This window comes from Meleagris gallopavo, chromosome 14, assembly GCF_000146605.3.
Source record: "Meleagris gallopavo isolate NT-WF06-2002-E0010 breed Aviagen turkey brand Nicholas breeding stock chromosome 14, Turkey_5.1, whole genome shotgun sequence".
Taxonomy (NCBI): domain Eukaryota; kingdom Metazoa; phylum Chordata; class Aves; order Galliformes; family Phasianidae; genus Meleagris; species Meleagris gallopavo.
The window spans coordinates 6341802-6356700 of record NC_015024.2 but is presented as its reverse complement, the minus strand read 5'-3'; the positions used below and the strand labels follow the sequence as shown (position 1 = coordinate 6356700).

Here is a 14899-nt window from a genome sequence, read left to right as displayed (position 1 = left end):
ACAGATGTGTTTGGTGGTATTTTCTGTGTGTATTTGTATCACTTTCTGACCATTTGCTTACAGTGCAGTTTGGAGCATATCTGTCCAGCCTGTGGTTGAAAGCAAAGCGTTTCCAAATGCTTTTGCTCAGTAGTAAGATTTAAGCACTTTTGCTATGTTGACTTGTTAGAGCTGCTGCATTACTTAGTATAGCAGCTGCAAGCGGGTTACTTTTATCCATTTAAATTCTGTGTAGAAGGACTTTAGCATTGAGAATAAATACTGCTTTGCTGAAAAGGAAAAGCTAACCCTTTCATAAAGATTTTTGGCTAAGATGGAAGGATGCAGAATGACGTGAAAATATTTTGAAGTGTATTTAGGCCTATTTCATAAGCTTATTTTTTGCTAGAGAGGCACCTGTGTAGGACTGCAGCCATGGCACTGGGGTTCCCTGTGGAGCTGAGGTTTTGCACGTAGGTTATAAATTCAGAATGTGATGGTGCTTCTTAAAGGAGACCTGCCTACCGTTGTGCCAGTAACAGTACAAGAGGTGAAACTTCTCAAAAGCTGAAAAATGATCCTACGATAGCAGAAATCTTACTCTGAAATGTTGAATCGAAACTGAATTAACAAATTCAGACTTGAAAACAACTTGGTAACATGTTTGCATTCAGTTCTTCAAGTGACTTTACTCAACCTCATGATGTTTCTTCCAGTGCTATATATTTATTATTGATTATCTAAAAATATCAAATAGATTGATACCAATATGTTGTTTAAAAAATATCATTAAAGTAGTGTAATCCAATTATAACTCACAAGTGACTAAGACCGAGAGGGAAAGAGCATTGGAGCATGGAAAAGATATTAGTTCTTGAACACAAAGCTATATCAGAACTGAAAGAACGTTTTCTTTCCTGCTTATTTACTCTTATCTCAGAAAAAGATGCTGTGGGTGATAGGCCAAGTGAAATATAGGTATAGATTTTAATTTTGGGGGTTCTGTAATTTCAGGAAAAGATGCACAAGCTTTTGGAAGTCTATGAGAGACTCGGTGGTGAAGAGGATATTGTTAACCCAGCCAATGAGCTCATTAAAGAAGGACACATTCAGAAACTTTCAGCAAAGAATGGCACAGCACAGGATAGGTATTTATTCCTGGTGAGTTTTTTTTTATTGCTGCTCTTTTATTTTCAGAGTTGTGCTGTGAATTGATACACTTCCATCTCTCTAATCACCGCACAAAAAGCTTTCAGTAACTGAGCCCAGCTATTCCTTCCTCTGAGCAGCAATTTGCTCTTGATGCTTTTTCCTCGAGGATTTCCTTCCTCCTTCCGTGCTCACGCCTTTGCCAATGGCTTGTCAGGCTTAAAAGGATCTGTGCCATACGAGCCTTTCAGAGGCTGCACTTCTGTGGTGTGCTTCTGAGGGGGCATTTCAGCTGTCCCACACTGCTGAGCGAGTTGGCCAGCTTCTCTGATACTGGCAGAATAGATCATCTTTGCTTTTAAGACAATTGAATTGGTACCAGAGTGAGCACATAGTGTTAGAGGAAGAAGTGGGCAGGTGGCACGTTTCTATTTGTCCACCTTTTTCAAGTAATGGTGTGACTCCAGCTTCTTAAATCTCTCCCTGTTAATTACATTATCGAATAAGGTGTGCCGGAGTCCCAGATTGTCAAAATGCAGTCTGTGTCCTACATGGAGCTCTTCAACTTAAATATCTTCCTTGTTACAGTTTAACAGCATGGTGCTGTACTGTGTGCCAAAACTCAGACTGATAGGCCAGAAGTTCAGTGTTCGAGAAAAGATGGACATTGGAGGACTGCAGGTTTGTCTCTCTTCCTTTCACTGTTTTTAATGCTTAGACTTGCTTCTCCAGTAGATAGTGCCAGATCCCATCTGAATCTAAAAAAAATCTGACTGTATAGAAATACATAAACAATTAAAATCCAGCTTTGGTTCTCTTTTTTTATAGTTATTATTACCAGGTAATAAAGTAAAGGTAAGCAAATAGTGTTTGGTTGAAAGCTTTCATTCATTGCCTAGCTGACTCTGGAGCCCTTTTTTTTCCTCTCTGTTACAGGGAAACACTGCAGGTTCAGAGGTTTTGTAGTGAGACAATTACTAAATAATTACTAAAATAATCCTTTGTTTTTTCTACCTTTGTATTGTATTCAGAGTGATCCTTTCAGCTAAGCATTTCAAATAACTAATATACTTTTAAGTCATTAAAATGACTGAAAGAAGGTGAAGACAAGTAAGAAGTTGATGTGTTCTTTTGGCAGGTCCAAGAAATTGCCAAGCAAAATGTGGCTCACACATTTTCAATAACAGGAAAAAAGAGATCACTGGAACTACAAGCCAGGTACGGTTCTTGTTCTGGCTTTTGGGCTTGGTGAATATTTATGTACAAATTTATGATGTAGGTTATATGGCTGGGTTAGCAGGATATAGCTTTAAACCAGAAGATGAGCATATGAGATGATTCATTCAGATACGCAAGAGAGTTTGTTGGCCTTCACTCAGTCAGTATGTTAAAGTGTCATGTTGATTGGCTTTGTTCAGTGTGTAAGATGTTTATAGAAGTGTTTTTAGATTCTGCTATAGTAATAATTCAAACATTTTTGGCAGATATTTTGTCTGGTAATAATTAAGGTCAATAACTACTAATAATTTTTATAAAGTAGACGATATAAAGGTTAAAATATTTATGCATATAAAGCTGTGAGGGTGTCAGTACTTGGACTTAATGAAAATATTGAGAGTAGAATGTTGATGTCTGATTTATTTTTTTTCTTTTGTCTTAACAGGACTGAAGAAGAGAAGAGGGAATGGATTCAGGTTAATATAAAAACAATCCTAAATGGATGAAATCGCCTTGCAGTCAGCACCTTCTGATTTTAAAATGATCTTTTGGGTTTCTGTACAAATGAGGCTGTGTGAGGAAGCAGAGTAGTCCCATATGGAAAAGCTGATTACAGAGAATCTAGTGCGCCCCTCAGTGTCCCCTGCTGAATACTGCCTCACTGTAGTGAGCAGAGGCTTCAAAGGGGCCCCATGTGCTGCAATCCTGAAATGCAGCGAGAGAAGAAAGTGAAGAGATTGTATTCTTGCAGTCTCACTTACAAGAAACACTAATAGTGTTCTTAGTTTTTGAGTTCATGGTGGTGAATTAACAATGCCATTCACAGTTGTTTTAAAAGTTCTTAAATTTCAAATTTCATTTCTGCAAGTGAAAGGGGTTTTCAATAGAATGATGACTCTAAACTTCTCCTATGATAATTTTAAAATATTTTTTAATATAAGTTTTTCTAAGGCTCCTTTTGTAATACATTTTGTCTTCTCTGGCATATTTATTTCAGGTCATCCAAGCAACAATTGAAAAGCACAAACAGAACAGTGAAACCTTTAGAGCTTTCAATAGCTCTTTTTCTCAAGAAGAGGAACATCTTCCTGATTCATCAGTAAGTATGAGTGCTTAATTCTTCTTTGCTGTACCAGTTACACTGACAGTTGAACTGCAGTTATTCAGCTAAGTTTCAAATACTGTCGTCTTATTTCTTGGTTTTGTTTTACATTACAGTACAGTCAGCTCTACTTCTTTGGCTCTCAAATGCATATCAGTCATAGTTATTCAACCATGCAGGTATGGAATAAATTACCCAGGGTAATTCAGTGCAAGAGACCTATCAGTCATGTTTTCCAGATGAGTGGCTCATTTAGCATAACAGGTGTAATTCTTCAGTGTTATGAGTGGTTGGCTGTCTGGAATGATGTCTGTGTGCCTGGGAGATTTCCTTCATTACCTTTCCCCATCTCCTCAGAGATGTATTTTTTTTACTTATTTTTTTCTTCTTCTTTTTTATTACTGAAAAAGTTCTAAGCAGTTGAAATAAATGCTTTTTATGGGGATCTTAACAATACTGTCTATTTCAGAAAGGTTCAACTCTTCAACCACATATGCGGAATAGTCTCGAATGTTTAATAGTCTTGAAACTGGAGTGAATTCTCTGTGCTGTGTTTGCTAGGAATGTTGTTTTTGGAAGTAGTCGCATGGAGGCCATGACAATCTCTCTTCATTTAACTTCAGAATTATGTTAATAACCTAAACCATAATTGCTTAAAATCTAAAGAGGAAAGTACCTGGTAGAGGGAAATTTTGGGGATTTTGATGCAGAACTGCCTGTGTTGATGTCATCAGTGGTCAAAGTTGTAAGATCTTGGAGCACAGGATCTATCTGGAGAGATTAAACTCTGGGAACCTTTTTATCTTTTTACCCCTTCCCTCCCCAACTTTTATATTGTGTGTAATAGTCATAGGAACCTCCACTTCCCTGATCTGTCTCTGACTCTGTAATGCTGGATTTTTGTTTAACTGATTTCCCAGGGGACTCGAGAGAGATGTTGGATGTTGTTAGACGTTTCTTTCATCCCAGCGCAAGTCACAGACTGGCAGCATAGATCTTTGCAAATCTCCAGGGTTTATGATCACATCACTTACAGTGGCCAATGATAGTGTGTTTTCAAAATGTGCTATATAGCTTGCTGATCTTGAACTATTTGTCAGCTAAAAATACTCTGACAAAATTGCAAAATAATCAGTCTGTGTCTGTATTCTTAAGTCCTGGCTGCCTTCAGAACCATTGATGCTCTGATGGAAAAAACCTTTTTCTAATAGGCAAACTAATAGGCATACTTCTCTCTATCTAATTAAGACAGTGTCTGTTCAACTTCATAACTTATCTTGCTTTGTAAATCCTGTTTTATTTTGTTTCTGTGTTAACAGTGTAGCCTCATGTTTATACCCCAGTTGTTCATAAAACTGAAGCAGGACAGAGTTCTGGTTTATCTCTTGGCTGTGATACGATCATAGTATGCACATTAATTTTTTTTATGTCAGAATATTAACCTGTATTTTTAGGAGATAATCTAATCTGGATAATGAGCTTTGAATACTGATGTCAAGGCTAAAAGTACCAGAAATTGCTGTCAGTTAAAAAGAGATGGATGTAATTCCGTAAGGAAAACTGGACAAATTGAGAGCATTCTGTGTAGCAGTATGCTTCTGTGAGCAGCGTCTACCATACATACCTCATCATCTTGGTAGGATACTGGGCAGCATGCTTCAGAGGAAAAAATGACAATAATGTTCCTTTTTCACTCTCAAGAGTCAAGAAATACAGATGCTCTCGTGAATTCCAGGCTAGATCTGTAACAGCTACTAGAAATGGGGCTCTGGTTATAATAAGCTTGTAGAAAAATTGCCAAATTGCTTTTCTCCCATCCTTGGCTGTACATTTGATATGTTACAGTGCTCATGATTAATTTCAGTTGTGTGTCTGCTGCATGCCTTTGCACGCGATCCTTACGTGCTTTTGTTTTCCCTACTGACTTACATAGTATCATACAGCCATTGAGGGTTGATCTTTTGCCTATGAATCACCTACAGAAGATTTACACTTTCATGTAGGTAAAGAGCTTTGGCAGTGTCTGACATTTGGACCTATTCTTGAGATTATCCCTATGCAATAATATACAGCAGTAATGGTTCCTGGTAATATTGTTCTCACTAAGATTTCCTTTAAAAAAAAAACCACCACCCAGAGCCTGTTGAAAAGAGCATGTCTCTGTCACTCCCTTGCTCTCTCTCTTCACTGTGCATTTTCTGTTTTTCATGGTTACTGCTTATCTCTTACATAGTCTGCCTAAGTGCAATCCAGTGAGGCTGTCAGTTTGGACACTTCTACAATACATCTAAGAGGAATGGTAATAAAGTCCCACCTGTCAAGAGGGAAATAATTCAGTGTCATTGCCAGTCAGTCTCTAGCAGGGTTACTGCCACTGTGATCTTTTGAAGACATCTTTACAGAAAGCTTCAGAGCCCTTTGTGGCTTAGTTCCTACAGAAAGTGGACACTCGTTTCTCTGCACTTCATTTTCATCTGCAGCATTTCAAGAAAAAGTTTGTTGTTGTTATTTTTAAGTATATAAAAATATTCCACAGGAAAATAACCTGTTTTACCGCTGCTTGATCTCAGAAGAGTGGAGGCTCATAGTACGTGGCAAGGAAAAGATGTAGAGAACTGAGTGACATCCCTGAGATATGAGAGTTGGCAGTGCTTCTGTTGATTAAATTGTGATTTTTAGATTGTCTGTGTTCAAGTTGTTCTGTGTTGCTGTGTTTCCCTCAGATAGCAAGTACGAGCTCTGTGGAATCGATGCCAGGAGCAGACAGTGGTGCATTTGGAGGGGTAAGTAATCAAAAACTAATACTTTGTTAGTGTGGGGTGCTTTATGTTTCTTTTTCATCAGGAAAAAATCAGAAATGTTTCAGCGTATTGGTTTATATTCCATTGTTAGTTGATGCAGCTGTGCTGTCCTGAACTTCTTGCGTGAGTGGTACTCCCAGCTATTCGCAGGGCTTTGCACCATCAGGGGTGTAAATCCTCCTTTCCTGGTACGTGCTGCACCAGTGGTGAACCTAGCGTGAGGGATGCTGATTGTTACTGTTGTAGGGTTGTGGTTTTTTAAGTTCTGATGGGGAGCTATACTGAATGCTTGTGGGGATGAGAACAAAAGGAAGCCAGACTGGTTAATGCTGACATTTTGTACAAGTCAGCATTTCACCTCCACAACCAAATTTTGATGAGGATTGCATTCATAGCATGCTTTCTGTATTTCTGCCAATACAGAGGAGTAGTTGATAGTGCCTTTGTACATCTCTGGCCTGCCAGTGATTGGTTGCTGCAAAGGTGAGATATATTTAGAAAAAGGTATTTTTCATTTTGCCCTTATAACATCTGTGATTGCTTCTGAGCAAGATAAGCACTGCTTCAAAAAGAGGATTGAGTCCTTAGTAAAGTCTATTTTTATGTATTTATTTTTTTAGTGTTCATATCTCTCCCTTCTAAAGTATTTTCAGAGAATAATAGATTTTCAGGAAATGCCTTGGGGTCAGCTGAAATTTACTGAGAAACACAGGAACAACAATCACAAAAAACCAACAGTGAGACATACTATAGGATATTATACATTAGCTGGAGCTACTTAGAAGGCTTCTCTGAATCTCTCTCCAAGGCTGTGACCTATCGGTAAAGTTTACAAACTATCAGTGGAACGCTGTTAAACACACCAGCAGCCTGACCTGTTCTAACGAGGTTATTAAAGTGAATGTATTCATCAGTGTACTTGTTGCTATTTATTATTTGTTTACACTTCCTATTTGCAATAAGCATTTTTTATTTATTTATGGCCACCTTTACAATTAGTGGCCCTGTTGATTTAGTTGCAGTTGCTATAGGGAAGTAACTACGAAAAAAATTGCCTGAATGGTACTTAAACACTTCTGTTGGCCTGTGGGATAAACACACTTTAGTTGTAGCTAGATAACATACTGAGATCCTTCTGGTTGATTGTAGATATTCATGTCAGTGATTTGCATAGTGTATTGTGACACATTAAATCTCTTTTGTTAAGTTGCATATTAAAAGAAAGTTTTAATTCCTGAAATAAATATACATTAACATCTCAAAGCTAAATATACATATATATTTATATATATATATATATATATATGGATCATGTTAGCATGAGCAATGAATTCAGATGTAAGTTGAAGTTTTATAAAAAAAATAATAATAATTTTAATGACATCCCTTTAAAAGAAGCATTTCAGTGACTTTATGAGCAAGTACATTTTGAGCTTCACAGCTTCCACATGCAAACCACTTGGTGGTAGTGGTGGTCAGCAAACTGATACCTCCTTCCTGTGGTTTTGCTGAGTCTGAAGAATCTGCTGGCATTTCCTTAGCGTTGCATGTTATCACAATCAGGCAATAAAAACAAAGCAGAAGGTGTAACCTGCTTGTTGTGCAATATGTGGTGGCTGTTTGCTGTAGTGCACAGTTTATGTGGCTTAATGCTAAACTTCCTGTTTGCAAAAGGAAAGTACAGCCCATTGGAACATTGTCTTGCGTGTATGACATTGGCATATAGAGAAACAAGCTAAATACTTCAGTTGTATTGCAAAGTATGAAATACACAAAGGATTTTAATTTCTCACATATATTCAGCATTTCCAGAAGTACCTGATGGTGTTCTGCCCCACTGCGGGTGTCTGCAAACATGTAATTTGTAACAGGGAAATATGCAGCTATGTAAGCATATGAGGGAAAAAAAAGATTGAAAACATCTTTTCATGTATCTGCCCGTATGAGCCTCATCAGCCTTGTGCATGTTGTGTGTGCAGCATTGAGGCTGGCTGTTGGAACAAACTGAAATACATTACAAGTAATAAACAACAGAAAACAGTCTGCTGAGCCCACTGTGTTTCTTGCTGTTCCTCTGAGCTCTGGTGTTTCTTCTCTGCTTCTCCACATCACACTACTGATTTGATGTCTGCTTTCCTAAGCACTCCAGCCACAGACCCTGACCTTGCAAACATTACAGTCCTAGGCATGGGTTGTACCTATCCACTTTTTCCACCAGAATTTTAAAGGCTGAGGAAAGTGAAAACATTTGCCAAGATTTAGAGAGTTTAATGCCAATGAGTGACCAAAACAGTCCAGTCTGAAATAAACTGGTGTAGATTCCGGCTATGAACAGATTTTGTGTGTTTTTTTTCCACTGACTTCAAAACAGGACTGGGTACATCAAGAAAGACAAATCCAGTGATTATTTAAGTACGTATCAAGAATCCAGTTGAGGCTAGGGCAGCTTTAGTTTCCCTTTCAACACACATCAACAGTAAATGTCATTTGAGTAATAAATGACTCAGATGCAAAGTGACTTTTGACAAATGGGGTCTGTGAATTACAGTGCATTTCCTTGTTTACTACAAAAAACCTCTCTTTTCAGATGGTTTACGTGGTGGTGTCAACCTCCTGAGCCATCACTGGGTGAGATGGCTGATTGCCTGTGCAGCAGTGTCTGTTGCTTTCCACAGGGATTGAAAGTAAAGGACGTCTCACTTCTTTCCCAGTGTCAGCAGTTAAATAAGATGTATTCAGTGTTTTTCTTCTCGAATTTGTCAAGTTGTAAAGAAAATACGTTTTCATTTTTATTATCTTTCCTGCAGCCACACTAGCAGTGTTTCAGACTCCTGTATTCTTACTGTATTGTCATCATGTTGGGAAGTGTTAAGGAACATGGTGGTATTTATCAAACACCTGGGGAGCTCTTCATACAGGGCCTTTTTGGATCAGTGAAATTTGTATCAAAAGCTTGCTGTTTGCTACAGCACAAATTAAAATCTGTCCAGTTAAAGCCCAGTGCATAGCTGTCATAACATAAACCAGACCTAATAGACTAGCTTTTCAGTTTTCTTTCCTTTGTCAAATACATGGGTTGTGTATTTCTGAAATTGAGCACTGCCCAGAGTGTTTCACGTTGATGAGAAGTCAAATATAAGAACCCTTGAAGGAAATACTCAACTGCAGTCATTTCTGTACTACAGAAGCATGCGTAGGTGTGCCGATGGATATTCCTGTTGAAGTTCAAATCAAGTAAACCAACTTCCACGTAAGCAGTACATTCAGTTCATATTAGAGGAGCTTCAGCATTTTTCCTATGCAGGCATATGAAGGTATCAATCAAAAGCCAAAAACTGATTTTTTTGGTTAGTATTCTTCAAGATTATCTTCTAGTAACTGCTTGCAAGCTTAAATGGTGGCTTCATTCATGCTCTTGCAGTTCTAATAACACAGATGAAATTGTTGTTAATAGAAGAATCAAAAAGCTTTTTATTCTGTGTTCAAATGTTGACTTTTAAGAAGAGGAGAAAATAATGTTTGCCAGTGATGTAGTGTTCTGATCAAACAACTTAAGGGGAATCCACTCCTAGCCACTAGAAGGAAAAGCAGTCTCATAAAAAATTAAATAGCACTATCATCAAAATTGGAATAAGAAACTGGCCAACTTCTGTGATACAAATAAAAAGCATGACTGTAGATTGCTCTTTGTCAGTAGAAGAAGATCAGGTTGCCTTAATTATGTGCCTTACTTGGAGAGCTCTAATACTGTCTGAAAGGAATATTTTGCCAGTGAATCATCCAAGGCATTGTTCAGTTATTGTAATTCAATGTTGTACTGGTTACATCTGGTTCTTTACAAGAAAAGTGAAACTCTTTGCTCTGCTTGTGCATGTGTTGGATTTGCAGGCGTTTTGCATTGCTGAACAATTAATATGTATGTATATGAGGGTCTGGTGATTTTCCTGAATGAGCAGTCCCATCTGACTGTGCTTCACCAAACTGAATTGCAAAACATCCCACGTGCTTGTATCAAAGTTTGAAACGTTGCAATAGCAGCTGTTGTAAATTTAGTAAAAATTAAAAGATCCAGTCTAATTAGAAGTAATTACTTGTGGTTTTGTCCCCATTACAAGCCAGGGTGATTGCAATAGCTCTGCAGAAAGATGCTGTTTTCCTCTGTACCCAGGGAACATCAGGACAGAGACTCAGAGAGGCTGAAAGATGTAGGAGTGGTGTCAGCAGTCAGGCTGGACGCGGAGAATTGGTTCTGGCGATCAGAAGTCACGTAATCCCACACCAGGAGCACCCAGTGACTGAAGCAGCATTTCCACCTTCGCCTTCGGCCATTAGCAGAGTTAGCATGAATTCTTCTCTAGAATTACTTGAATACTGTGAAACCCAAGGAGGAGCTTTGCTCTCTCAGCGTGAGAGCTCTGTGAGTTATGTTGTGATGTGTATTTTTTTCTTCAGTCAGACAATTGTATTTTTCATTTCAGAGCGATTCCTGTAGGAAATTTTCCAAGTCCAAGCGGGACAAGGAGAAGCAGGCATGCAAGAGCTGCAGTGAGAGCTTTAACTCTATCACTAAACGGCGGCACCACTGCAAGCAGTGTGGAGCAGTAAGTTTCAGAATGCATTGAGGCTTTTAGTTTCTTTTGCAGAGAGCATAGAAGATATTCTTTATTTTTTCAGTGCAGGAACTAAATAGATTGTGCACAAATAGATTGTTGACAGAGCAGATCTTCCCACGTGCTTTAGTGGCTCAGAGGTAGGGTAGAAAAGAGCAAATGTCTGCTGCTTTTTTCAAGTGACGTAGTCTGTGCTGCTTTACGGGCACATACTGCATCAGTGGTTAAAAAGAAAGGTGATGCATTCTCTGGGAACATGCATATATCTGGGAGGTGGTTGCTAACTGTTTGCAGAAAAAAAATGGCATTCCAGTGGCCCTGTTTCTTGCTAGCTCTTTCTGGGATGAGCAACTGAACATACAGTATTTAAGATGAATGAGCTTTTCCTAAAAGCAGAATTGTCTAGAATTGCTTGTTCCAAAATGCTTGGAAAGTTTGAAATAATGAGTGCTGGAGGTGCAGGGCCAGGTTGCAGAGGGCACTTAGCTGCCCTTTCCCAGTGCCATTCACTGACAGCTTAATTCTCAGATTTTTCTGGAAATGGCATTATAGCCAAGACGAGATTGATTTCTGTAACGTGACTTCAAACCTCCCTTCTGTTACTTGAGTTTCACAGTTCAATGTTTCCAGTGTTACGAGTACAGAATAATGTTATTTAAATACTATTATTCATTTGGGAAGCGGAGATAAATTTTCAGCTGGAGGGAGATGTAACTGCATAGCTAAGATGTTTAAAATACTCAGTCTCAGCAATCGAAACAAAATTACTGCGGAGGAGACATCTTTGCAAAGAGCTGGGATTTTCAGTTTCCTGGATTTTTTGTTCTGTTTTTAATAATAGCTAAAATCATAAAATGTTTCTGTATGTCTCAAATGCTCTACTGTAAAGCCGAGTATTATTTAAGAAGGGAAATAATAATTTTCCCCTACAGACAGAGAGATGCGAAGAATTACATTATTAATAATTTATTGTTAAATAGTTGTTGCTTATGTAATGTTTTCTGACATGGCAATAGCAGCAAATGAAAGAAGTTAAATTGCCTCAAGGAAAGACTATCATGTTTCTAAAAATGCCAGCTTGCTTTTGTTTACATAACTTGGCAGAACGGCTCTTCACTTAACGCTTGCTGAATTAAAGCAGTTACCTTCTTACAGTCCTGCAGTGAAGCATGTAATAACATATACTTGTAACCAAAGGGCATTTATGGTGTATTATTATACAGCAGTTTCTAAATAGATGTTGAATCCATCTGACTGCCCTTGTATTGCACCCCGGGGGACAGTTTCTCTCCTTGGAGCAGCTGTGCAAAAGCAAGTAGTAGATTTAAGTCTGGAAGCAAGTTCCAGAGCTGCAGATCCATCACTCTCTGCAGGCACTGATTTCATGGGATTGATGTTTCTTTGCATGTTCTTGGAATCAAAAGCTGTTAATTTGGCATCAAACAAAAATTGTAATGCATATTATGTTGGGCTATGTTCATAAAATGGTTGGTAATTTTGGATCCCTCAGTTCTTTCAGGCTGAACTGCCTACTGATAAGGAGGTGCCAGCCACCTTCACTCCAAAACTGTCTTATGATAGGCGCTGGGAAACACTGATTGCTTTGTAAACCTAAGCTCTTTTTAACTCAATTATAAAGTATTCCCTAAGAGGCATGTGTTTTCTTTAATGGATTTCTTGGGATGGGATCACAAAGATATTAATTCTTAATGGAGGTAAGTAAGCATTGTGGATTGATCGCTTTATTTTATGTTTACAAAAGTTTTCATTCAGCAATTCAGTTTGTTTAGAGTACAAATAAGATTACTTTTTAATACTGGCTAATACAGCACCGTCCTTCTGATACAGGTGATCTGTGCAAAATGCTCAGAGTTCAAACCACTTGCAGATAATAGTCGTCACAATCGAGTGTGTAAAGAGTGTTTTCTGCAGCTGCCTCTAAGCCCGTGCAGCCCTGGGATGGAAGCAGTAGGAGAACAGAAGAAAAGACAAGCTGCAGAGGTATGATGTTTAGCTAAGAAACATCTGGTGTGCTAGCTGCCCTTGTGTGTCTATTACCATTATTACTATTACTGTTATTCAAATGTATTTGTTCAAAACAAATCATTTGGTTACTTTTGTTTTCCTACAGTGACATTTGAATGTTCGTGCAAACTGAATCCTGTTTGTTAGTGGGGGTGTTCCCATAGGATGTTTATGGTATAGGGATGCACACAGGTTTTGCAGATAAGCTTCAGCTTTCAAAGTAACAAAAGATAGGAAAAGATTCTGGCTGCTTTTTGTTACAATGCATTTTCAACATTGAGATTCTCACGGTAACTGTTGGCAGAGCTTGGAAAAGTAGGGTTTGGGGTTTTTTTGCACTCCTGCCAAAATGTCATTAGAACACGTTTTCCTTACTTGATAATGCTACTTGATAATGCAAAAACATGAGATCCTTTTTGAAGGACTGTCAGGACTCACCGAAATATTCTTAACCCTGCTAGCATGCAGACTGCTTTCTCCAAGACACAACTTCTGCAAATTGTACTGCACAAGCTGTTGCTTCACAATTGCTATGGATGTCACCAAGCTTTATACTGTGATAGCAGCATCACTTACCTTTATTTTAAAAAAAACAAGAAACGTATTGGCAAGCTGGTTTGTTTTCATCTCCCAGTAGCTGAACCTTCTCTTACCAATGCTTTTTTTAGACTACAGGAAGAGCTGTGAGTACTATTACGTGCAATGAATTTCATGGGTCATCTTGAAGAAAAGATTTTTATTTATTTTACCTTTGAATTACAGCCAGAAGTCATTCAGAAGTCACTGCATGCATAAAAGGGGCCATTCATTTCAATTGAAAGTGGACCCACAAAGGCTTATCTTCAGAGTGTCTCAGATTCTGGAAAGAGCTACTGAAACACCAGGAGATCTTAACTTCATGAGCCATCCTTCCCCCTGATATGCTGACATGCTAACCTGGCTTGAATACTGCGTGGAAAATCAGCGAACAGCTGCAGCCTATGCTGAAAAACATCAAACTGAAAAACATCAAACTGAAAAACCTCTTTCTTGAAGCCTCTCCTTATAGCCTCCAGACTGTCTTTCAGCTTTGTGATACTTCCTCAAGAGAAGCAACCTGCACGGAAAAGAGCTAAACACTGTGCAAGAAATACAGACCTATTGGTGTGCATCCAGAACTCTTGCAATGAATGCTTGCTCAAATAAAGCCACCTTGGCTCTTGCCCCCGTACTTCCCAGAATGTCCTATTTATTTCCAGGCTACTAAATGTCTCGGAGGTCACCACACTGATAAAAACTGCTACCATGTGCCAAATTGAACTCTGCTACTCAAATTCTTTTTCAACTTTGTGCCCCCCAGCACACCTAGAATCTATAGAGTAGAGCTACAAATGTGTGTTGTCCTTCCATAAACTCACATCTCTACAGAGCACGGAGAAGATGGAGCAGATTCTGGATTCAGGGCTTTACACCATCGGAAACTTTATGTATACGAAATAGCTGTGCCTAAAAATGAAGTGCATTTAATATGCCTCAATACAGTCTGAGGTATCTCACAATAAATTTTCCAATACTGTTTTAGTGGAGCTGTTCGCCAGTGAAGTGAAAACCTACAAGTACCCAGCAGTGAGCTATGTTAATCTGAAAAGCCAAAAAGCAAACCAGTGAAACGTGACCTATGGCTTTACTTCAGAAAGCAGATTACAGCAGAAAGCTGCAAAAACCCAAGGAGAAACATTTATTTTTCCTTTATATGCTCATGCTTCTAGCCTTGTGCTAAGTCTTCAGAGGATCAGGTAAAATGCAAGAGAATATGGATATGAAAAAGAAAGATCAGAGGCAGGCTTTTTCTTTCCCTCCTATTTACATGAAACTGTCTTAACAAACCTAATAGCATCTGAGGAGACTGCCGCTTCTCAAATCTTATTTAGCAGAGATCCTTGGGAGACTTCTGTGCAAAGTCTGGTGTGGAAAGGAATTTTCTTTTTCTTTGCTTTTTACCAAGACAGCAATTTCTTCTATCTTTTTTTTTTTTT

General features: G+C 38.5%; 1 protein-coding gene across 4 annotated transcripts in view; it reads left to right on the top strand.

Moving 5' to 3' along the window:
• Positions 1-14864, top strand: part of FGD3 (FYVE, RhoGEF and PH domain containing 3) — an 81976-nt gene extending 67112 nt beyond the window's left edge. For 2 of the 4 annotated variants that reach the window (XM_010718468.3, XM_010718469.3), the window contains exons 10-19: positions 994-1140; positions 1717-1809; positions 2267-2346; positions 2792-2822; positions 3344-3445; positions 6172-6231; positions 10418-10585; positions 10728-10850; positions 12708-12860; positions 13647-14864. In XM_010718468.3, the coding sequence (XP_010716770.1) occupies positions 994-1140; positions 1717-1809; positions 2267-2346; positions 2792-2822; positions 3344-3445; positions 6172-6231; positions 10418-10585; positions 10728-10850; positions 12708-12860; positions 13647-13679 (990 nt within the window). In that variant the 3' untranslated portion in view covers positions 13680-14864. The remainder of the gene's footprint in view (positions 1-993; positions 1141-1716; positions 1810-2266; positions 2347-2791; positions 2823-3343; positions 3446-6171; positions 6232-10417; positions 10586-10727; positions 10851-12707; positions 12861-13646) is intronic. The other 2 variants (XM_019620067.2, XM_031555544.1) reach the window with 2 other exon arrangements.
• The last annotated feature ends 35 nt before the right edge of the window (positions 14865-14899 follow it).